Source organism: Monodelphis domestica, chromosome 7 (assembly GCF_027887165.1).
Source record: "Monodelphis domestica isolate mMonDom1 chromosome 7, mMonDom1.pri, whole genome shotgun sequence".
In the NCBI taxonomy this organism is placed as follows: domain Eukaryota; kingdom Metazoa; phylum Chordata; class Mammalia; order Didelphimorphia; family Didelphidae; genus Monodelphis; species Monodelphis domestica.
In genome coordinates, this window is record NC_077233.1 from 214236030 (window position 1) to 214262353 (window position 26324).

The window sequence follows — 26324 nt, forward strand, 5'->3', positions numbered from 1 at the left end:
GAGAGACCCTCCAGTTCAGCTCCTGAGCTCCACTTCAGCTTCCAAGACTGAATTAGAATTCAGAGGCCTTGTGGCCTCCTTTTAAAGAGAATTTTCTCCTATGTCACCTCCCCTAAGTTTTCACATCTACCAATCACAATAGATGTTTTCACAGGATTGACCATTCTTAATTCACATCTTCTTTAGTTCTCAAGTTCTCTGGGTAGACTAAAACTTCACACCTCTTTTCTAAGGTTCTCCCTTGAAAGTTGCCTGACCTTTTAGTGATTAATTTGACCTTCATAGGTACTTAGCACCCTTTTGTATTAGATCTAAAATGCCTTACTATAAGTATGGGTAAGTACTTTTCATTGTTCAGTAAGGAGTTTATAACTTTATCTTCCCCTAAAGTATGCCTAAGTTTGGGTGGAGTAATGTTAGAGTTCCCACTTTCCTGACCAAAGTCCCTTCATTGTTTTAAAATGGGGAATGGTCCTAACCAAATGTTCTAAGGTAGAGTCTGAGAAATTTTAAGATTCACAGCATCAGGGGCAGCTAGGTAGCACAGTGGTCAAAGCCAAGTCTGCAGTTGGGAGGATCTGGATTCAAATCTGGCTTCAGACACTTCTTGAGGAAGTCATTTAATCCCATTTGCCTAGCTACTAAAGCAGAGGTAAGCATAAAAAAAATTATCCTGGCATCTAGGGATTGGGTGAAAATGATTTGGCTAACTAGAAGCCAGGCACTTTTTCTAGACCTGGTCCTTTTTTTCTGGAACAAAAAATCACTACCACAGGAGAGCAGTGCTGCATTAAAGATATCAGTATTTTTCACCTTTTAAGGATATTTAGTGTATTTACGAGTGGCTTTCACTTAATTAATTCCAGTGACGAGTACAAATTTTGAAAGAAATGGAATCGAATTATGGATTAGGAAGTATTTTTATCTACCAATATAAGTGGGACTAGTCTGAAAAGATGGCTTAAATTTTTTTAGTTACCTAACTTATTTTTCACATTCCTTTTTTCTTTGGTAATATGTTTCTGCCTTATCTCCATTGCCACTTTGGTCATTCACAGATTCAGTTATCTGGAGACAGAGGTGCTGTATAATTCATACTTATAAAATCAATTGAAGAATATTGGTACTAAAAACTGTAAAGATTAAAATTTTAGGGGGAACTGAGGCAGGTAGAAATTAGTTTCTCTCTGCAAGGAATATTATATTTTTAGAGGTTTATTAGAGGTTGAGAATTTAAGAAAAATAAAAGTAAGAAATGCACATGCCTAGGCCCAGAGAGCCTATTCACAACCACTCACATCTTGCCTGCTAGGTGGAGAGCCATGTGTGCTCTGAAGCGGAAGTAGAAAAGAGGGCCAAAAGCCTTTCCAATCAGGTTAAATACTCCATTTCTCTCTCTCGGTCTAGGTGAGATTACAAGGCATTTTGGGGAAGTGGAGCAAGGACTTCTGGGGACTGAAGTCCTGGATTCAAATCCATTTTTATAATTTCTCCATTTGATCCTCTTGGGAAGAAGGACTTCCCCAAAGGATCATAAAAACAAAATCAATTTAAAGGTTACAATAATTTGAGGATAAGAGGAAAAAAAAAACAAAACCAGTAATTGCTGGACGCATTGACAAAAAGCCAGTTAGGGGGAAGTCCCCTTTGGCATGAAAGTATACATACAAATAAATGTTCAATCAACTAAACCCAAAGTTCATTTTTGTGCAGCTTATGGTCTGGAGGCTTCTTCATGGTGTCTTCTCCAACAGTTCAGTTTCTGGATTCAGAGAGGTAGCATCTTTCTTTACCTAAAATTCTTCTCAAAAGGAAATTTAAACTTTGCAATTTAAATAATGATATTTTTTACATTCCCCCGTTAAGAGGGTGATTGAAAAAAACACAGGATCACTTAGGGATGCATGGCTGAGGTATATGAATCAATTGGCAAGAGAAATGAAAAAGATATCAGAAAAATCCCAAAAAAGAAAATACTGGATGAAAATATAGACTATCAAAGTCTTATATGTGTAAAAATTCTAAGTAAAAGAAAAATAAATCTATAACAGGTCATTGAATCAGGGCCCAATCAAAATGATCTAAGCAATGATGCATTTACCCAGGCAGTAGGCAGGATTATAGAAAGGTACCACACTATGAAAGGCAGAAAAGGGGACCGGATTATAGGAGCCAAGGTTGAGATACTTGGTAGAATGTGGACCAAAGGAAGACCTCGAACCCCAAACACATTCAAGTCCTCTTTGTCTAGGCTCAAAGTTACATCAATCCCACCAGGATTGGTTGGTCTCTTTGGCCTTGTGCTCCATTGGCACTATGCAATGGCTCTTTTGTATAAATCTTGTCCTGGAATCAGACAGAATCATTAAGCAAAGTCCCATAATTTTTTAAATAATTAGTGGCATCATTTTTATAGTCTCTAGCTTTTGGGGCATGCATTCACAAAATGTATCTTAAACTTGTAGTTCTGAAAAATCAAAAAGTTAAAGAAAATCTTAATGCTGGTGACATGTGCTTCAAATATGAAAAAAAAATTGAAAAAGTATATTGCACATGTGAGAAAAATATAATAATAAAAGAGCTTTAAAAATAAAAATGTAGCTTATAATCACTTGCACTCTGTGTCAGCTAAGAAAATATAGCATACAAGGCTTTCTCACGAAAAATGAGATCCATTTCCTCTTCATATCTGGCCATGATCACTGTGAGTATAAGCAAATTAATTGAACAAGGTAACATTTTTCATTTTTAAAGAACTATAGTACAAATATGTGGTATTAATATCCCCCAAATTCTCAATAGCCCAATTAATTACAATAGCAAACAAACACACTATCATATTTCACATAAGTTGTTGTATGGCATTTTTTTTAAACCTATGAATTGATGGATATCTGTCACAAATTTTACAAACGTAGCAAATCTTTCAACCTTGGTGAATAAACATATTTTTAAAACAAAGTAAAACTCATCTTGGGTTAAGAACATAATCAAGAAATATCATTCTGGTGGAAATAGTGAGCTGAAGAGTATAAATGAGAGGTGCTCCTTTTTTGGAGGCTTTTTTAGGGGTACAAATGCCCTGAGATTAACTGCCCCAACTTCCATTCACATATTTAGAAATGTGGGAAGATTGGGGGTTATAAAATGTATTTCACTTCATCTATGGGCCTTACCACGTGGTAGGGGCAGGCAAAATAACCAGAGATTGTTAAAAAAAAACCCTTAAAATCAATTTGAGATATTTAGCACATTAAATTTTCCAAAGGTTGTTATAGCAATTGTAACCAGTTCTGAAGAAGTCCATCTACCTCTATGTGACAATTTACAAAGGCAAAATAGAAAGGTTGTTTTATATATATATATATATATATATATATATATATATATATATATATTGGCTTAATTACAATGATCTCAATATGGTTATAGGGAAAAGCAACAGAATTTTAAAACTCAGTACATTAAATGAACAGTATAACAGAATAATATTGAATCCAGTAATATATGAACTTAAAATCACAAAGTTAAATCTTAAACAAAGCAAACGGTAAAATGCAATAGAATACAGAGATTTTTTAAAAAACCATTGGAGTCTGAAATGCCTTAAAATATAGCCTCTAGTCTCTTTGAAATTCCTTGGGGTTTTTATCCATTTAAATGTCTATTGTCAGAAGGCAGAAAATTGGTAAGGGCTAGGCAATGGGGGTTAAGGGATCCATCCAGGGCCCCACAGCTGTGAAGTATCTGAGGCCAGATTTTAACCCAGGACCGCATGTCTTTAGGCCTGGCTCTCAGTTCGCTGAGCCACCCATTTGCCCCTCCAAAGTTAAAGTTGAATCTTTGAATCTTTCTTCTGGCACACAGGTGAAATCAATGAAATTACCAGAACAGTCAAAAGGTATCCTTTTAAATAGCCCATTGCTTCTAAGTTCCTGTTTGGAAAAGTATGTTTCTTCTCCTCTCCCTTTTCTCTCTCCCCTCCTACACTCCAATCCACCCACCTGGAGCCCAATCCGCCCATGTGGAGCCAATACCCCCGTTTGTTACAAGCTGGTAGAAATTAGTCCTGTTTGATGAGCGGATCTGCTCCAAGGCTAGAGTTTTCTGGGGCTGGCGGTGGGTCACCAGATGATTGCAATCTAGGTTGAATCAAGTGGGCCAGGTGGGCCAGGTGGACGAGAGAGAACACCAGGGTGGGCTGGGCCAGGACAGGAAAGCAGACAAGCAGCAGGACTGGGAGCCAGAGCAGGGCCAAGATGAGTCAAAAGGCTAAAAAGGCTTGGAGAAACGCGGCTTAGAAATCATTATCTAGGCTATCCTTCTTTAAAAAATAATTGAGAGTCTTTTGTCCTTAGGCTAAGATGCATTGACCATGTAGGGAATGTAAAAATGGACTTGACCCAGGACTTCAATCCCCAGGAGTCCTTGCTCCACTTCCCCAAAATGCCTTGTAATCTCACCTAGACCGAGAGGGAGATGGAGTATTTAATCTGATTGGAAAGGCTTTTGGCCCTCTTTTCTACTTCCCTTCCCCTTCGGAGTACATGCGGCTCTCCACCTAGCAGGCAAGATGTGAGTTGTCGTGAATAGGCTCTCTGGGCCTAAACACGTGCCTTTCTTACTTGTATTTTTCTTAAATTCTCAACCTTTAATAAACCTCTAAAAATATAATACTCCTTGCAGAGAGAAATTAATTTCTACCTGCCTCAGTTCCCCCTAAAATTTTAATCTTTACAAAATGTGAAATTTTGATTCACAGGTTGGCTTGGGATCACTGAGAGAGAGTAGTACCTTTTCCAAAATAGAATCAAGGCCTCTCTCTCCCTCTTATTCCTTTTCTGCCCAGGACATTGTTTATTTCTAATGTAGTCATAGACCAACTTTTTGGGTTACCTTACAAATGTTTATCATATTCTAGATAAGAAGCATTGTTTGTCTGCTTAGTTTTCCCTGTGTGAATTGTTAGGTCAAATTATCTTAAGCTGATTTATAATTAAAAACATGATTAAGTTCAAAGCTGTGTTTATAGAATTTCTTCATGGTCCTATTGACATTTTAAGTAAAATAAATGAATTAGTTAAGTGGAAACAACATAAAATAAGCATCTGATTGGCACTTTTCCACATGAAAAATCCAGAAAGTAAAATGTTCCTTTCTCATAAAATGATCCTGTTAGCCTTAAAACAAATTATTTATTTTTCCTAATTGTTTCCCATAATGTTTCATAATTTTATATAATATATACAACATAATTTTACATAATACAATACAAATAATAACAATACTATATAACATTAACATACTAATAACATAATATTAATAATACTATAATAAATAATGCTACTAATAAAGTTGATGCTTAAAACTATATGATGACTTTGGGCCCAAGTCCCTTAACCTTTCACTGTTTTATTCTATTATTTAATATAAGTTCAGATGACTAATCTATTTGAATTGGTAGCAATAATTTTCATAATGATAATTCTCCAAACTAATAAAAATACAAATTTAGACAAGAAAATCAAATGAACAAACAAACAAACAAAAATCCTAGTATAACTCTTCATGCAAAGTAATCAATCAAAATGAGCAAACAATGTGATGGTTCATATATTTGGAAACCTGTGTGTCTACAGATAGTCATCTTATATATAGTGACCTGAAAGATGAACTAAATGGAAGGATAGGGGACCTGAAGGATGAGGGGTTCCTTTAAGAGAGGAGATAGCGATGGTCTCATCACAACTTGCCAATAAAGAGACAACATCACATTTGCATTCATCTTCTTTCAAAACCTTTAATCTTGTTATTTTTTTAATGGCCATAAAAGTTTAAAAATCATTCATGGGGCAGTTAGGTAGCATAGTGGATAGAATACCCAGCCTGGAGTCAAAAGGTCATGGGTTCAAATCTGGCATCAGAAATTTCATAGTTGTTTGACCCTGGGCAGCTCATTCAACCCCAAATAGCTAGTTTTCACTGCTTTTCTGTTTTAGAATTGATAGTAAGAAAATAAAGGTTTTTTAAAAATTGTTCTTAATTGTTCAATTCCTGTTTCCTAGAGACTCAGACTATTATTTGTGACCCAAAGAGCTGATCTAAATGAATTATTATAGTTAGTTGGATAGAAGGTTCAACTTCTCTACATAAGTTTCCTGAATTTATAAAGTTCATGTGAACATTTGTATATAATTACAAAGTTAAAAAAAGTATTTTAAAATGTTATGCATTTAAACTTCTAGTGTGGCAGCTGAATTACTCAAACGTAGACAGGAGGAGCCTGACCTTTCAAAGAGAGGCATGCCCAAATACAGAAATTTCTTTTTTCTCTGAGCTTATATAGGGCCCATTTGGCTATTAACACATAGGTTAACAGGGAAGTTAGTCCCATGAAATGAATATACTCCATTCTCTGCAATACTTGGAGCAGTACACCAAAACCCTGTGGAACAATCTAGTGTATCAAGTAGGAAATTACTATTTTAAAAGCTACAGGTTAGACAGTCCTGGGAGTTGAAGCTTTAGAAGAGGAATTTTCTACAGAATATGTTGCTATAATGTTAGAAAACAAACTGCAGTTAGAAAATGGCTAAGAAGTCACCTAAAGGGACATGGCTTGAAGCTTTTAGCATGCCTGAAATGGACAAATGTAAACAGAGCTAGTGTACAACGACAAAAATCTCCTGACCTGGACCCAACCCCAAATTCAATATTGGAAAGACAGTATGCAGTCATCTAGGTAGACAGGCTGGGAAGAATATTGGGATGTATCGTGCCTGTGACAGAAAGCAGTCCAACCCCATAAAGTGCCAATAACATAAGAAATTGAAAGTAGGTTGAGATTTTCCACATTCAAAAAAGCAGATTTCAGTTTAACCAAAATTTTCTACCTCTTACATTAAAAAAATTCTTTCTTATTTGATTTTGACTTATGCATACTGACAAAAAGTATATGTAGACTGTTAGCTAAAGTACTCCAAGAGCTATTTGTCAAATGCTTGGTCAATACATAAAGCTCTACTAAGTAAAACAGCACAACTTCCTGATTTTGGAAAATAGCCACTCTGTTCAGAAGTGAGTCAGTTCAGAAGATATACTCACAAGCTGAATAAAATCAGCCAAGCACAGGCTGCCATTTGAGTTACTCTATGGGATTAAGAAAAAATTGAGGTAAGAAATTTATATCTGGGTTCAGTCAAACTGAATGAATTTTTGTTTGTTACTTTATGTTATGTGTGATTCGATAACACAGGAATAATTCCTTAAATACCCCACCTATGCCCTTCCCCATGTAGCTAAAACACAATAATCTGTCTTTAGCAGATTTGTTTGACTCATTCATTCTTTCTAGCTATAATTTTCGTTTGTGATTTGTACTCTGCCTACTTTTCAAAAAGATGTAAGGCAGCATTCAAAGTTAAAACATATTCCAAAACTGTACAAACAGTAAAAATAAACAGAGAAACAACATAAAAGCAAAAAAAAAAACACAAAAAATGAACAGGGATTAAAGAAATAGGTGCATTTGACATATTGGACCAGAGAGTTAATGCAGTTATGCAGTGAAATACTTCTAATCTTCTAAGCAGCAAAATAAAAAAGGCAAACAATTTTTTTGTTATTCATTTTCTCAACCTGGATTCTAAATATAAAAGTAACTAAAATGGAGCAAATATTCAACATAAGGTTCAATCTATAAGAATTGAGAAAATAGAAAGAAACAAAGTGTTTCATGGTAATTACAGTATAAGTATTGATAACACATACATATATACAACAGGTAAGAAATCATTAAAATTTCTTGAAGTATAAAGAACACTGTCTTCAGAAGAACATGACAAAGTCCATCAACTTTTATGCCCATAATAGCAAATACGAATGAATATGCTTAACATTATACTGTGACAATCAAGAACACTCTAAAAATCAAAGCAAATGAGTTCATAGAGTAGATGGGTAAGACTCTCAATAGACTCCCTACTGGAAAATACACCTTGCACTAAAAGAGAAAAGGCAAATTGAATTAATAGAAAATGTTTCATGAAAAACAACATAGTCTTTGTATCAAATCCAACAAGGCTAGTTGTTCTGACAAAGACAAATCACACATCAACATTATTCAGGGCTTAGGCAGAACACATAGAGAAGGCTCTATGATCCTAGAAGCTGAAGAAAAATTCCTATATCTTTTTTCATAAAAATTTATACTGATTTTTGTATTAAACTTTGTTGTAACTTGTATTAAACACTAATAAAATTCAAGAAACATGCCAAATGCAGCTTGTAGTAAAGATATGTAGAAACAAAATTAGGAATATAAAACACAAATTTTATTTTGAGCACTCATGATGAATGGACACTTCCATTTGAATGCCATGTCATCATCTCAGACATATCATGTTTAAAATTAAATCCATTCTCTTTCCTGTCCCAAACTATCTCCTCTTCAAGTTTTGTCATACTACTTTGGAGTCAGAGTTTCAGTGTTTCAGAGCTGGAAGAGCCCCTTTGAAGTCAATCAGTTCAACTCCTTCATTTTATGCATTAGAAGATTTAGAACCCTTCTACATGATTTCAAGTATCTCCTGCCTCATTCACCAACTTCTGTCATTTCTTCATTAATGTTTTTCACATCCATCCCTTTCAACTCTTATTCCTAACACCGAAAGTTCAGGCCACAGTATGCCTGAACTACTACATGGCAGCAAGATTGATCTTCATCAGCACCATGGCTAGCGGTCACGGAAAAGCAACCACTTTCTTATAAGTATTGTCTCCCTCAAGTCTTAGATTGCAATGACTATCTTGCTTCTGTATTTGTAATCCTGGATGTTTAGCATGGTTTTTTTTTTTTTTTACAAAGAAAGCACTTAAATGTTTTTTCATTCACTCAAATATGCTATTAAACCAAAAGAATGTAAGTTCCTTAATGACAGGATCCATTTTCATTTGTCTTTGTCCCCCACCACTTAATAAGCTGGTTCTTAAAAATGCCCATCCAATTGAATTGAATTGGATTACCTCTGCCTTGAATCTTTCATACTTCCTGTGTTATATTGTCACTTATTATTCTTTTAAAAAAGGAAATCATCTAGGGTGAATTGACTAGTCAATGATAGTCAAAAAATATTTATTGACTAAATAGATTGATTTGATGAACTTTTCTTTCCTGAATCCTTATTAGATTTTTTTAGTGAAAAGGTCAGTCACTAAATTCCTCTTCATATCTATAATTTGCTTGAATTTATCTTGGCAGACTGGGTCTTATGTCCCCTAAATCTGCCCTTTCTCCTAATTTTTCTTTTATCCTCCTAGTCAAAAAGGCATATAACCTCTGAGACACAGTAATGATGATGATGGCATGATGAAATATAATGCTTTATAATACTTAAAGGTTTTTACATAGAATTTTGTGTTTTATGTACAATATCTCAGTTAACCATCACACCAATCTTGTGGGACAGTTACTAACTCATTTTACAAATGAGGAAATTGAGGCTCATAAAGATTAAGTGATCTGCCCAGGGTCACATACCTTGTGTCACAGACAGGATATATCCCATGTCTCTTAATTCTAAGAACAGAATTCATTTCTGACTCTTCATTATTTTTCATTCCATGATATCTAATCAGTCTGTAAGTCCCACTAATTCTGCCCTGGCAATGTCTGTCATACCCATCCTCTTCTTTTGATTCAGTGGTGGCTAGTTTAAGTCTTCATTTCTTCTCACCTTTATAATAGCTTAACTGAAATTCTGGCCTCTAGTGTTTCTCGGTCTAAGCCATCCTTTACACAGCTGCCTGATTAATCTTCCTAAAACACTGCTGTTAATCATGACACTCCTGTATTCAGCAAACTTTAGTGGCTCTTTATTGCCTACTGGATAAAGTAAAAACTGGGGGTCTCATAATTTAAGAGTTTCAACGATATGCTTCCAGCCTGTCTTTCCATGTATACTGACATATAAGTAAAAGGGAAAAAGAAAATAAAAAGTTTTATAAAGTAGCCTATAAACAATGGCACCCAATATTATTTCCAATTATAAAATTGTTATTTATAGTCATCTGGATAAGTAAGTTGTTTCTAATGTTATTAGACTGAGAATAAAACTGATTTAAAAATGTGTATGTGTAATTTGGTTCTATTATTGGCAAGCATTTCTTTTTTAAATATAGAAATATTTAACTGGAAAAATGCCAGTTAATTTTTGTTAAAAAAAAAGTTTTTTGTTGTTCTGTCATTTCAGTCATATCCAAGACCTCATTTGGAGTTTTCTTGAAAAAGATATTTAATGGTTTACCATTTCTTTTACCAACTTTATTTCTGAAAATATCCAAAGAGCATTTGGTATAGTTGGAAGACTATTGGACCTAAAATCATATGGTCTAGGTCTGAATGTTGAGTTTTCTGTTCACTAGCTATTTGACCATGGGTAAGCCACCTGGTCAGTCTCGGTTCTATAAAGGGTCTTCGTATGTAAAATGGGAATCATTATATTTATTCCCCTATTATGGTTGTTGTGAAGAAGTCACTTTGGAAGCTTTAAAGTGCAATATATCCATGAGGTTTGTTACTTATTACTGTTTTTAGTAGCTCAATGAAGCCATGAAGATCATCATCATCATTATTATAATTATTATTACTTAGTACCATCAACTAGCTATTCATCAGCTAAACTCTTCAGTTTGTAGTCAGCTCTTAATTTATCCATCATAATTGCAGTCATGAATTGCACAGATAAATAAAATCCACAAAAGACACCTCCCCCCATCCCCACTAGAGGGTTATTTTAATGAATAGTTTCAACCTCTAGCACTATTCTCCTTGTCTCCTTGCTAATTCATCTGACATGAAAATGTGGAGGAGCACAATATGTACAGGAAATCTCCTCAATAGATTTCATTATCCAGAGACATGCCTAAGGGCCATGGTGTTATTTATTTTTTCTTTTTCCTTTCATGGTTTTCATCTATCCAAGAGTTTTTGTTTAGGAAAAACAGAACTGGATAGATGGCAATCTTGCTGGGCCTCAACTCTGTCCATTCTCTGTCCTTTGGCCTTCCTTTGTTTCCTTTTACAGGTATAGTTATCTTTTTTATCTTTCCTTAACCAACAGCTATCATTTAATTTAAGGACCTTCAAAGAGAGTAATATCTTGTCCTTTGTTCCTGGATCTACAGTCTGTGGTAAAGGTTAAAGATTTTAAAAGCATAAAAAGAATTCTGATCGCTTTCCAAGATGACAATTTTTTCCTCCACTTACTGTTCTCAGACAGCTCCACGATGTAATAAAGCACAGGACTGTTTCCATCAAAGGGTCGAACCCAGGAGAGCATCACAGTGCGACTATGGGAGGAATTCAGGCTAGCCAAGAGGTTTTGAGGTGAATGAGGCAATTCACTTAAAAAAATGAAAGAAAAGAAACACACAAACATATCAGAATCAATGAATCGTGCATTTATCAGTTTAGCTTAGATAGATCTTATATGTCAACACTAAAATAAATGGTGTCCATAATTATATGATACTGTGTCAAAAAAGCAATATCATTTTCTATAAATAAATTATGCATAATTTTGTTATTTATAAGATGAACTTAGTATTAAAGTTCCTAACACAGGCTACTAAACATCTAATGTTACTATTACTTAATGTGGAAAAAGTCAACATTCCAACAATATGATTTTAATTAATGTCAATATTTTCTTACACCTAGATTATAGAAATATAATAATAGCAGTAAACTATTCACACATAGCAAAAAACATAGAAGATAAGATTTAATGCAAAATTTTTCATATTCAGGCAAGCAGAAGATATGATAATAACCATACAGAGTTGCTCATCAGAATTACCATATTTCTTCTTAGGTAACAGAGTTGTTGGATTTATTGACAGATGAGAGGTTATGCTGTTATTGGATGATTCTTTTCTCTTGGAGAATGGATATTGAGGGGGGTATAAGTAGAAAATATAGTAAAAATGCTGGCTGAAACTGTAAACCCATGAGAAATGCTATAAAACTGAAATGCAATTAAAGTGTATAAATTCTAAGAATAAATGTTGCTCTTAGGAAAGACTTTCCATTGAATTTACTAGGGAATGGGTGGCAAACCCCAACTATGCACTTCTCATTAGTTCCAGTTCCTGCAAACCCCTAAATCACAAGAGTCCAACAAACACAACCAGTCCAAGCCTAGTATTTAACCTTTGCATTTTATAAATGTGGGAGCAAGACCCTGTTATATGGCTGTTCTGAGCTGCTGCATCTTATTTAAATGTTCCCAAGCAGTGAAAGTAGAAGAGGTTATCTGGATTTGACCCATTCCATCCACTAACCAATCTTTGATTCTCTCCCAGACATCAATTACCATTGACCCACACAGGTCAGGACAAGAAGTCATAATTATACTTGATTCCTTAATTTAAAATGTACTCATTACCCTTTTAAATTTATTAAGCTGCTACATACTTAGATCCACCTTAGAATCATGTATATTATTTATATGCTATTCTAATATAGACTGAGACCTTAATATAATAAAAGAATTTGAGCTTAAGATGTCTTATTTTTTCCATTAATCTTGAATTGTTTTTAAACCAGAAAAGAGTTCTTATTTCTATTTGAACTCTTCAACAATCTATTTTTCCTTAGATTTCTGATTAAACTCAAAGTAAAGAACATGCTTGGGTAAAAATATTGATTCTACTGTTCCTGTATTGGATTTTTATTATTTTCCAATATAAATCAACTTCATAACAAAATTAAAATTACTGAAGTAGTAACAGGTTCTTAAGCTATGTAATTTGTTGACACCATAAACATCAATTTGAAGAAAGTAGCTGCTAATCAGTGTTCTGTGTCTCTGAATTTCTGCATAGGAGAGATTTTTACTTCCTGAAGAGACTGACCAAGTACAGTATATAGTCCCAGTCATCATTATGAATAAATAGATAATATTTTGAGGCTAAGTCCTCAAACAGAGATGTATAATCATGTGTATGAGTTTGAAGCTTGATCATTTAAATGAGTTTTTTTTAAATGGGGAAAAATTGGCAAAAGAAAGATGTCCTCACTAAGGGAGGGTAGAAGTAATTTGGATTAACAAACACATTAATGTTTTGTTAGAAAAGTAGTTCAAGAGGGATTATCCCATTGCTTTGATACTTTGAAAGCTCTATAAATTATAGACATTGTTTCCAGGATCCTATTGCAAACTTTCTGTGCATTTTGATCAAGTATGGTTCTTGTCTATATTTTCCAACAAATATTCTGAATAGAATTTGAACAACATATGGCAGTTCTTTGCTGTCATTAACTTAATATCTCTCAGGTGCCAATGCATTATTTGGAAAATGATGACTTTATTCATTCTTGCTACATGCCTGGCTTCATCTCATTTTTGGTCATATGAATCTTAAATGATAACTTTAATACCATTTTTCTCATTTAAGTTGTCATAGGAAATATGCAAACCTTTATGCTTTTAATTTGTTTCTTTATTCTCCAAGGTACCTCACTAGTGGAAGTGCTCAAGAAATATTTCTTGAATGAGTTCAATGATAGTCATTCATTCATTCATTCATTCATTCATCCATTCTTTCAATCAGAGATTATACCTTGTATACAGTAGCTGTTCAGTCTGTTAACTAAATGGATAAATGTGTATGAACCTGGTCAAAAACCATTACCTTACTTTCTCCCATCTACACAGTGCTATGTTGGACATTATAGGGAACAGAAATTTTGGAATTTAGGTTTTAAGGAGGGGTGGCATTTGAGATAGGTGGGAAGAGATAAGAATTCTAAATAGGCTGTCTAAAGATCTTGCTGGAACCCAGATTTATAAAGGGTACCCTTGATTTCAGGGTACCATTCTCTTCTACCTATAAAAAAAGTTTGAGTCTTAGTTGTTGCACTCTAGGAATGTAGTCTCAACTAGATGATAGTATGTACAAACATGAGAAAATAATAATCCAAAATAACAGATGATCTAAAACTGATTATAAGTGATGAAAGAACTTGTAGAAGGGAAATGAAGTAGCTATGTGAAGTAGATTGTGAAGGAGATGGGATTGAACTAGACCTTGAAGGAAGAGTAAGATTTATTAAATGAAAGTGTATTCAATACAGGAATTTCAAAACCTTCATAAAATAGCTTTCTATAAATTCTATGCAAATGAATTAATAGATAACGAACAAATTCTTGGAGATATAGTGATAGAGACGTGAATAGAATGGAAAGAATTCTCACCAAATTGTCATATTCCTTGGTTAGTAGTATGCTGAATGCTTACCTTACAACATTTCATGGGATATCAAAGGCAGATAGGTGGTGCAGTTATTAGAACACTAGGCCTCACTAGTACGAGAGGAATACTCATTATCATGAGTTCAAATCTGAGCTTACTGGCTGTGTGACCTTGGGCATGTCATATAACCCAGTTTGTCTCTGTTTTCTCATTTGTAAAATGAATAGGGGAAGAAAATGACCAACAACATCAGTATCTTTGCCAACAAAATCCCAAATGAGGTCACAAAGAATTAGACATGGCTGAAAAACAACTGAACAGCAATGACAACATAGGAGACCAAGGCTGGCCTCCTATCTACATCTAAGAATCCAAACCAAGCTCTTCCCATTGGAGAGATGTTAGTCATATTTGATTCCCTAAACATCCATTAAATCTTCTCTCATCTGCCTAAGAGAATGACTAAATAAATCTGGAATCACTACTCAAGCATTGGGGACCACAGCAGCAAGACAGACCATAATTCTACATCAGAATATTGTATAGAACCTTAAAATCATTCCCTTACTTGTATCAAAAGATGAAAAAAATGTAACAATTTTCTATAATAATTGCAACAAGGCTGTGGTGAGAAGATGAGATAATATTGGCAAAGTGCTTTGTAAACTATAAAGTACCATATTAATGCAGGCTGTATAAATATTTTGTTCTTCCCTTAGCACAGATTGTTAAAATAAATAATTTTTACCTTTAATATATCATATCATAAAGTATAAAACAAATAGTCTATAATTATCTAAATAAATACCGCATGAGTAAGGTTGGCTCAAATGGAGGGTCTTTGTATTGTGAGGGAACAGTAAGAAACAGGATTGTCTGGTACATAGCAGGCACTTAAACACTGATTAATAAATTGATAGGCAGGGTAAAAATAGATTATGACATTTGTTTGTTACATTAAGAAGTTCATCAGGTTTTCCAAATGAAAAATTATAAGGATTGTTAGGGTATTCATAGCAATGTGGATGTTCTTCCTCTGGCCCCTGAAATATGAAATCCATAGTTGTGATTAGTACAGTGGTCTTAGGATTTAAAGTAGTTTTCACTGAGTGAGTTATTCTAATTCTAATTACACAATAGATATTTAATAATCATATAAGCCAAAAACATTGAATTCTTACATAGAAAGCTCAATATGATTTTAGAGAACTCTACTTTTTCCAGGCTAAAAAAATAAGGAATAATTTAGATTCAAACTGTCTAATTTCATTAATGAGATTGTTGACTTAAAAATAATTTATAGGCTATGTAATAATGCTTATTCATCCAGCTGTTATTTACCTGGCAATTTAATTATCTAGAATATATGTTTAAGAATCCAAGGGCTTAGCATATTGGAAAGACCCTTATAAAGATTGGCTATTCTTCAAAAGATGGAGGAAGTGACAGAGAACTGCTACCATGGACATAATTTGGATCAAAAAGGAGAAAATGGTTGTTAAATTAGAAATGATGAGGACTTAGGGAAGAAAGTGGCAATTCCATTTTAGAATACATGATAAAGAAGAAGATAGGACATAATATGACACCAATCATAGATTTTATAACAAATAATTTCAAGTGTTTCAGAGAAAAGTAAAATTCCATGGTATAACTTAAAAATTTCACTATCTGACATTTAAGATCCTCCACAATATGGTTACTATCAACCCTTCCAACTTATTACACATTGATCCCTTTCAAATACCCTTACATCTGAGCCAAACTGGACCACTGCCTATTGCTTGAACTCTACATACTATGTCCCACCTCCAGGATGTCACAGAAACTATCATCCATTCATCTTTTTTTGTAAGCCCTTACCTCGTGTTTTAGAATTGATAGTAAGAAGACTTCCTGGTAAACATGGCTGTAGTTTATATGCGGGAATCTACCTCTCCTCATCTCCTACCGATATGGACTACCTCAAGAGGCCAAAAAACCCGGATTTATATGAACGAAGGGACTCCACAGTAGGGCGCAGCATTGAAGGTATGTGGAATTTGGGCATTTCCACATTATAAGAGGGTGAAATAGCTTCCACCAAAACAGGAGCTGATCTACCATCCCCCACCCCACCTACAGACTCAGTGTGCTAGACTCAGAGCCAGTGTGTGCTAGAATCAGTGAGAAAGCGAGGGGGGAAATTCTATGTCCTTGGGCAGCTGACTAAGATCACCAAAGACCTATCCCTGAGAGCAGTTAGACTTGAGACCCCAACAGGCTAAAGAGTGCAGACCTGAGGTGGCCTCAGGCAAAAACCTCCCTCCTTAGCTCCATAAACAGAGAGCCTTCCCTCCTCACTCAGACTTCTGAATGGAAAGGGAAGGAAAAACCAGCATAGTGATGGCAAAAAAATGCCCAGGAAAAACAACTTCCCAACATGAAGAAGAACAAGAAGAAGGCTTTGACCCTAGATAATTTTTATGGAGGAAAAATCCAGACTACAGAGGAAATAGTATGAGAGGTTGAACAAATGAATGAATTCAAACCTTCCAAAAAATGGAAATTGTTCAGAAGTTTTTGAAGAATTTAAATCAGAGCTCATCAAAAAGATGGAAGAATATTGGCAAGAAAAGTGAGAAATAGTTCAAAAAAAGAAATATAACAGTTTAAAAGACAGGAACTCCCAAAAGGAGAAAAAAGCCCAGAAATCAAATGAAATGATAAATAAATTAGAGACCAAAAGTAAACAACTAGAAGCCATGAAAAGCAGGATCAACCAAACCAAAAAAGGAAAATCAAAAGTTTATAGTGGAAAACAAGTCTTTAGGGCAATTAGAAGCCAATGATCTCACAAAACAGCAAGAATTAATAAAGCAAAATCAAAAGATTGACAAAATAGAAGGAAACATGAAATATCTCACTGAGAAGATGACTGAACCAAGAAAACAGGTCTAAAAGAAACAATTTGAGAATCATTGGCGTACCTGAAAACCCAGAAATAAACAGAAATGTTGACATCATACTACAAGAAATTGGATAAGAAAACTGCTCTGATGTTCTTGACCAAGAGGGCAAAATAGACATTGTAAGAGTTCATAGAAGACTCTCTACTCTAAATCCTCAAAAGACAACTCCCAGGAATGTAAACGCCAAATTTAAGAGCTTCCAAGCTAAGAATAAAATTTTACAAGAAGCCAAAAAGAGACAATTCAGATATCAAGGAGTACCAATGAGGATCACACAAGATCTGGCATCTTCCACATTAAAGAACTGCAAGGCTTGGAATATGATATTCAGAAATGCAAGAGAATTGCATTTCAACCAATGATCACCTACCCATCAAAAAGGGTTATAAAACAGTACATCTATCCTTTGATCTAGAAATACTATTACTAGCTTTGTGTCCTAAAGAGATAAGACACAAAATAGGGAAAAGACCTATATGTACAAAAATATTTAAAGCAGTTTTGTTTTTTGTGGGGACAAAGAATTGTAAAGTGAAGGGTGAATATGTTTTAGTATATGACTGTAATTGAATATACTATTGTGCTATAAGAAATGACAAAGAGGAGCTGAAAAAAAAACATGGGAAAACTTAACATGAATTCAAACAGAGTGAAATAAGCAGAACCAGGAAAACATGGTTCATAGTGACAGGAATGCTATACAATGAACAACTGTGAATAGCTTAGCTATTCTCAACAATTCAATGATCCAAACTATCTCAAAAGATTCATGATAAAAAATGATCTGCCTTTAGAGAAAAAGAACTGATAGAGTCTGAATTTATAGTAAAGCAAATCTTTTTCACTTTCTTTCTCATTTTTTTAATTCAAGGTTCCTTCTATAAAAGAATTAAAATAGAAAAATATTTTACATTTGTAATTTATGGATTGTACATGTAAAATCTACAAGAGATTACTTACCATCTCAAGGGTATTTGGGTGGGGTGGTAGAAAGGAAGGGAGGGAGAGAATTCAGGATACAATTTTCATTGAAAAATATTAGAAATCTTTTATATATAATTGTGTAATAATTAAATTAATTTTTTTAAAAATCCATAATTCTGAGAAGGGGTTTATAGGCTTTGCCAGACTGCCAAAAGGGTTAATAATACAGAAAAGGACCCTTGCTTGTCAGTCTATTGACTTTTGCTTAAGAATAAATAAATGTTTTTCAATTAATTAAACAAATAACACAATGGAATTAATTTGATTTTGTAGTCATTTCCTATTATTGCCATTATAAAAATGATGTTCATAGTAATGGTTCTGTTCACATAGTTTGCAAGATGATGGAGGTAAGTATATTCCTTCTACCTCTTCAACTAATAAATTCAGAAGGAAATATGTGCCAAACATGAGTAATTAGAGTTGCATCCGTAAGATAATGTATAAGATACATCATATAAGTTAGAAAAAGTTATAAAATTATATTGGGAAAATTAAATGCTTATAGCCCCACCTCCCCACCACAGTACATTCTCTGTAAGGAGAATTAGCACAATCAACTTTCCAGACTTGTACTTCAGCATTCCAAGTTTTCCCAGTATGGTGACTCAGCCTGCAACCTATTCCCAAACCTCAGAAGGAGAAAATAATGATCTTAACCTGCCATAATGTTATAAAAACATGACAACTGGTAGTTATGGGAGTAGAAGATGTGGCAGGACATAGCTTGTTAGGACAGGAGGACTAAAAACCTAGTTAAGGATGGTCTTTTCCTGTAGAATTTATTCTGGGTAAAAAAACTAGGGCTGCTCCATCTTCCCCAAATGAGGAGACCAAAAATGTCTGGCTACAGAGGTTGTGCAAGAGAAAGTAGGCCAGAACAGAGAAAGGGGAGGGTGGAAACAAAGGGGTGAGTTTGGTAACCAAAGACAAATTGCTAGCAACAGAAGAAAAAATTTAAAGGCAAATGGTACAGGAGAGAAAGATTAATATCCAAGAATATAAAATAACATTTAAAGTCATAAAAACATGAAAGGGTAAAAAGCAGAATGAAAAATGAGAAAATAATTCAAAAAGACTTATACTTTAAGTAAGTATTACAATATGAAGGAAAAATATAAACCAAATACCTTTCATGAAAAATAAAATTCTAAAGACTCCCAAGAAATCATGGCACAACAAGAGACACTAGACTGGTTCTATGAAGAAATATACTTTTCAGCAAGACATTAAAATGGAAATTAGGTTGGAAATCACAGTTCTCAAATATGAGTTAATGAAGACAAACACCAGAGTAGACAAACTTAAAATTCTCAATAGGAAAATTCCCCCCAAATATTAGAAGTTGTGAAAAAAGAGAATGACACAATTGGAACTCAAAATTACAAAAGTGGACAAAAACTAGGTAGAAGAGAAATAAACAACACTAAATTTATATGAACATATAAATCCTATATATGCTGAAGTACATGATTTTGAAAATAATAAATAGGGATAACAAAGATCATCAGTCTCACAGAAAAAAAGCAGTATACATTTTTAAAACAAATATCATAGTGAAAGAAAAAGCATTAGAAAAATAGCTGACCTTTTGAATACAAACAATAAAGTTCTTATTGATTGAATCTACTGACCATTGTCAGAGGAGAAAAAAAAAACCCAACAAAAAAAACAATAACCCTACTTGAAACTCCAAGGCATGTAGCTGTTAAATTTTAGAATGCCAAGGTCAAACAACAAATTTTGGGGAAAGGTTTTCAGTTATGGAATAATAATTCGAATAAACCAAGATCACTCTTCAGCTATGAACAATCTGAGAAAAGAATGGAATAGTATCTCCCATTCCAGTGTATTCCAAAAAATAAAGGAACTCATGATGTTACCTCTGCAAAAAAACATCCTTCAATTCTGAGCTTTCAACAATTTCATCAATGAAAAATTATCCTATGGGTCTTAGATATTCAGGATTCTAATCTCCTAATTTTACAGTTTTTGAAAAGACCCCAGAAAGCTTAAGTGAATTACTCAGGGCTATATAATGAGGAAGGGACTGAAGTAGATCCCAATTTAGAGTGCCAGACCTGGAGTCAGAAAGACTCGGCTTCCTGAGTTCTAATCTGGCTTTAGTTACTTAATAGCTGTGTCAGGCTGGGAAAGGCACTGAATCCTGTTTGCCTTAATTTCATCTGTAAAAAAAAACTGGAAAAGAAAGGGTAAGCCATTCCACAATCTTTGCCAATAAAACCCCATATGGCATCATGAAGAGTCAGACAAAACAGAATAAAAACCCTCAACAAGAGCAAAAACAACAACAAATTCTAAACAGGAGAAACACAAGAGAGTTTAGTAAATTTAAAAATCAAAAGGGATTATGCAGTGAATTAACTTTTTTTCATGTTTTTAAGCTATCATTAAAAAAAGAAATCAAATTAAGGAGTACAAAAAAATCATAAGGAAATCAGCAGGTGACAAAAAGGGAAAGCAATCTGAACAATTCAGAAATCAAAGAGATTAAATTAAATTAATATTCCATTGTCTAAATCTACCCCCTGATAGATTTAGACAATGAATCAGCTGGGGCAGCTAGGTGGCTCAGTAGATTGAAAGGCATGCCTAGAGTTCAGATATCTTCAATTCAAATCTGTCCTTAAACACTTCCTAGCTGTGTGACCCTGGGGAAGTAATTTGACTCCCACTGCCTAACCCTTACAATTCTTCTGACTTGGAACCAACCACTACTCTTAGAGTAGTAACTCTAAGAGAGAAAGTAAGAAAGAAAGAGTAGGAGAGAGAAAGGGAAGGAGAAGGAGAAGTGAATCACAATATTTAAGAGAAGGGATAACAAAATGGAAAGTTTCTCAAACTGGTTTGGAGTGTAGGGAGGAAGGCCTGAGGGGACCCCTAATGTGCACATCCCCTATCTACCTATCTATCTATTTAATGGGAGAAAAGACTTCACAATAGATAAGATAGGGATATAACTATGAGGAACAGACTAAAGAAAAACTACTTGAAAAAAGGGCATCATAAAAGAATATTTCTTATGCAGTTTGGGAAGAGAGGAGGGAAGATTTTGAATCAGATCATTATCTAGATGGGAGAAGTAGGTTAAAAAATGGAGGAGAGGAGGCAGCTGAGATTGAGAGTCAGGCCTAGAGAAGGGAGGTCCTAGGTTCAAATATGACTTCAACACTTCCTCAATGTGTGACCCTGGACAAGTCACTTAACCCCCATTGCCTAGCCCTTTCTTCACTTTTGCCTTAGAGCCAACACATAGTGTTGATTCTAAGGCATGTCAACATGGAAATTCAACATGGAAATCTAGAAGTCCCCAGTTTATTTAGTTTGAGGGTAGAAACACCAGATTTTGACCTTGTCACTGGAGAGGTTTCCCCCTGAGGGAAGGTTTCACTTCACCAGACAATAGACATCCACTTCAGGTGGGGAGGCAGACCCCATCCTAAGTCAAGTAGCTCTTTTGTTTCCAGAAGCCTTTCCCAGTATATTACACCCTCCTTCTGAGGATCTCTGGACCTTCAGCTTGCGAGACTGACACACTACCTACTGCGCCAAAGCTGAAGTGGATGTCCATTGTCTGGTGAAGTGGGACCTTCCCTCAGGGGGAAACCTCTCCTGTGGCAAGGTCAAAACCTGGGGTTTCTACCCACAAACTAAATAAACTGGGGATTTCTAGATTTCCATGTTGACAGGCAGAAAGTAAGGTTATTTAAAAAAAAAGTAGAGTGCAGATTTTAAAATGCACTTTAAGAAGTAAAGTAACAGTTTAAGATAATTCAAGTAATTTGGGATCATTGATTAATGGGACAAGATGGAAGAGTCTCTGGGGTCAACTAATATCAAAATGATAAAAGCAAAATTAAACCAAATGCTTATTTTTAAAATGGGGGATAAAGATCAAAACGTAAATGGAGGGGAAAAATTATGATGATCTCAAGTAATCAAGAAGAGATTAAATTTGTATTCAATGTATTTTATTTTAGAAAATCAGAAAGTATTATATACTAAATTTTAGTGTTTAATAGCAAAATTCAAAATAGCGAAAATAGTCATTTTTGCATGTAATGGGATACATTTCAATTATGTGAAACAACTTATTCCTCAGAATTGCTAGAAAAAGTGAAGTGTTGTCCTATATTAAGATGTGGCATGTCATAACAGTGTTCTGATTTGGAACCAAGAGACTTGGCTGTGAATCTTGGCTCTGACACTTATCTAGCTCTGTGGTGATCGGAAAGTCACTTACCCTCTCTGATCCTTGGTTTCCTCACCTCTAAATTAGGAAGCGAATAATACTTGTACTACTTCTCTCATGGGGTTGTTGTTGGCAAAGCATTTTGTCTATCTTAAAATACTAGATACATGTCAATTGTGATTTCTTATGTAATGAATCTACTTCAGCTAGGCATTCTGCCAGAAAGTCTGAAAGGAGATAAAATATTGAGAGAAAAACTCATAGAAAGAGTGATATACAAAAACATGGTGACAAATGAGAAGGTTCAAGGGGAAAATGTTTGAAAAAAATTTCCCCGCATTGAGTTAGTTTGCACCTGCTAGAAAGAAAGAGACAAAATATGCCATAAATGAAACTGTAATATAAAATTAACCAAAATGGCTTATTTATAAAGGAGAGCCAATGCCAGGTGAGTTTAGAAGAAACATTTTTGAAAAAGGCTCAAGAGAAAGTAATTGATAAAATTGTGGCTGAAAGTGAATTGCTATAGCAGGGATGATCAAATTCACATTATTTCTCTATAAAAAGCTTGCCCCTTTAACTCACAAACGATGACTTGGTCAAACCTATCTTCTATGTCTTCACTGCAGATGACAGGTCACTTTAGGGCCCTGATAACTCTCAGGAAAATGACTAAATTGCTTAGCCTTTATTATGGTTTTGTCAGGAGTGGTTTTATTGAGAGATGCCTCTAACTCTTTGAATCCCCTTTAAGGGTCAGGGCTTTCCAGGAAGTCTTATTATTTAGGCTTTTGCTAAGCTCCATATACATAGGAATTCCTCTTTGGCTTCAGAAGAGGAAGTGAAATCGTACATGGGCCTATAAGCAACATATTAACCAATCAGTATTTATCTGGAACTTGGGTGTGCTCGGTATGATGCCAACTCCCTTAGGAAATAGAGGAAAAGCATGGGTCCTCAGTGTCCTTTCTCTTTAGAAATTTACAAATTAGCTAGGGAGATAAGACTAAAATAATCAGGAAATATCCAAAGGCTATATTTCCTGGCAGTAACTAGCCAGAGGTAAGACTTCTTGCACCTGCGACCAGTTCATTTGAGGTTAAGATGATGACAGGGAGGGGCAAAGCAGAATCTGAATATGGACCCAAATAAGTCCGGAGAGGGGGGAGCCAATCCCCTTGACAGTCCAACATGTACTAAAGGGGGATGGAAGAAAGAGAATCAAGAGAAGGGAACCACTGAGACTGGACCCTGGGGGTGGGGTGGCCCTGGAGAAACTGTGACACCCTGGGGGTTGTTGTTATTTTTAAACCTTACTTTCTGTCTTAGAAGCTCTACCAGGCATAAATTCCAAGGCAGAAGAGCCATGAGGGCTAGGCAATAATGGGAAAGCCCTCCATGACAAAGTTATGCAGTATCTAAGGCCAGTTTTGAATGCAGAACCTCCTGAATCCAGACCTGGCACATATTCACTGTGCTACCTAACTGACACTCTAGGGGTTTTGTAGGACCATGAATTTACAATTCTTGCCTTTGAGTCATCTTTGAGTCATTTCAGTTGTATCAGGCTCTTCATGACTCCTTATTGGGGTTTCCTCAGCAAAGATACTAGAGTGATTTGCCCTTTCTTTCTCCAGTTCATTTTGTGGCTGGGAACTGAGGCAAATGTGGTTAAGTGACTTTTCCAGGGTCACACAGCTGATGAGAAGGATAAGAGATAAGTCACTGTGGAGAAACACCTGAATCTTAAATATTTGTACTCTGCAGCAAAGCCCTAGTCATAGCATAGGATAACAGTTCTAAATAGAAGTACGTTATAATGTAACAATTCAGAATTCCTGAAATCTTTCCTTCCAGAGATAACTAAAGCTGTTCAGCCTCAAACTCCTCTTTCCCTTCTCACTGAGGCAAACATATTCAAGCCCATTAGAATCCTTCAATGACAAGCCCATTTCGATAATATGAAAATGTGGCTGAAAGGATGTGTGTGGAAGGCCCTTCATTTGTTTTCCATTATTACATCAGTTGTAATTGTTATGCTCCATCTCACTTTAGAAATTAAGCAATTTGCAGGTGTCTGCTTCTGAGGCACATGGGAGAATTATCAGTTGCCACAGGTGAAATCTTAAATAACAAATGTTATCAGACTTCCCATAAAGTAAGCACAAAAACATTCTGTTGTAATCTCAAATTTCTGTTTTTAGCCACCTGTGAAATGATCTATTTTCTCCTCTTGACTCTTCATTTGTAGTTGAAAAGAAAATGCAACCTGGATGGGATTATCATAGGTTTGTACAGCTTGAGGTGGGCAGGGTCTATAGACTATCTAGCTCAAGCCCCTAATTTTATAGATAAGGAGGCTCAGAGAGGTCAGGACTGAATTTCATTTTGATGTCAGCGCCAGTGGGGGCTCTTTCCACTATTATCAGCATAGCTGCCTCATAATCTGCACTATGAACCCCCAAATAGGAAATGCCTAGAAACCACCGAAGGAAAGTTTTGCAGAGTTGGGGAAGTCTCTCAGTGAGCACGCCCTACTCACTGTTACAAGGAAAAGATGAGTTAGGTTTTGCAGAGGGCAGAGGCTTGGGACAGCACAGTAAAGATTCAGGAATTCTACAGGAGGGTTAAGCTGTTACTCAGAGACACTTGGGTCTGGTGGTCTCTCTCTTTCTGTGGAGATACCAAGATGTCTTGGCTGCTTTTCTTTAGTGACTGATCCCATCCTTGTTCTTGTCTTGCTTGCTGTCTTGGAATTTCATCAACATAAGCATGTTTCAGTATGGAATTCTGTCTTTCTATGCAGATAAGTCCCTGCTTTCTTACTTATACTCTTAGTTTTCTAGGTTTCCTGAGAGATTTAAGTATCTTACCCAAGAGGTATCAAAGGTAGGATTTGACCCTAGGTCTTCCTGACTGAGGCTGGCTCTCTATCTGCTATGCCAAGCTGTTCTTCCGCTATTAAGTACTTAATGAATGTTTGAGGAATAGAAAGGAATATTCCCTGAGTCCATGAAATGAGAGATAGTTCTTAGGTACCTTTATACCTGTTTATGGAGACATGGACTGCAGACTGGAAGAGAGAGATTTGGTTCCTGTTCCCCAGACCTTGCCCCGCCTGGGGTTTTTGCTCTCTTTTCTACTCTGTATTGGCTCTCTACTTGCTGGGTGCAATAGAGCCACAATTGGGTCCCCTCAACATATAGCAAGTTGGGGCTGATCCTTAAAAAGCAGAGGTCATGGGCAGCCACATGAGCAACTCCAACTACACCTACAGAAACTCAGACATGACAGTCTGGGTTGGTTTGGTTGCTTGGTTAACATTCTCTCTGCTGCTAGTTCGCTTATCTCTTTGTATGTCAACCTGACTTGCCATCACTTTTGTTTGCTCTTCATCTAGACCCTGTGTAGGTTTCCATTGAAAATGGGAGACCATTTCCTTTGTTGTTGCTTCCTACTATTTCTGCCTTTGACTTCCCAACTACCTCTGCCAAAAGGGCTTCAGGTTGTCCTCTGCCTTGTCCATTCTTCCATGTCTCTCAAGTCATTCTGTCTCTGTGGTCAGGGCACTGATGCCCCAAAGCTACTAGAATGGCAGTCCCTTTCGGTACCTCTCTCTGGCTATGAGTTTCCCTCCCATAGCTTTAGGGCACATGTGGCCTCAAAAGAGTTGGAACAAGGCATTTGTTGACACTAGACAAGGTATCCTACACTTGAAAGACATCACTTAGAAGTTATATGGAGTTTATTCTCATGGGAAGAGCTCTGCTTCAGACTTGAACAATTGGAGCTGAAATCTGATCCTTCCACTTATTAGTCATGCTACCTTTCTTTGAACTCCAGGTTCTTCCTTTAAAAATGTGGGTAATAATACTAGCATGACCACCTCACAAAGGTGAAAGGGATTAAGGAATCCTGTA

At 35.5% G+C, this 26324-nt stretch overlaps 1 protein-coding gene across 1 annotated transcript in view; it reads right to left on the reverse strand.

Moving 5' to 3' along the window:
- Positions 1 to 26324, reverse strand: part of SDK1 (sidekick cell adhesion molecule 1) — a 1320044-nt gene that overhangs the window by 343321 nt on the left and 950399 nt on the right. The window contains 1 exon segment of the mRNA XM_007498416.3: positions 11267 to 11403. Within this exon segment, the coding sequence (XP_007498478.2) occupies positions 11267 to 11403 (137 nt within the window).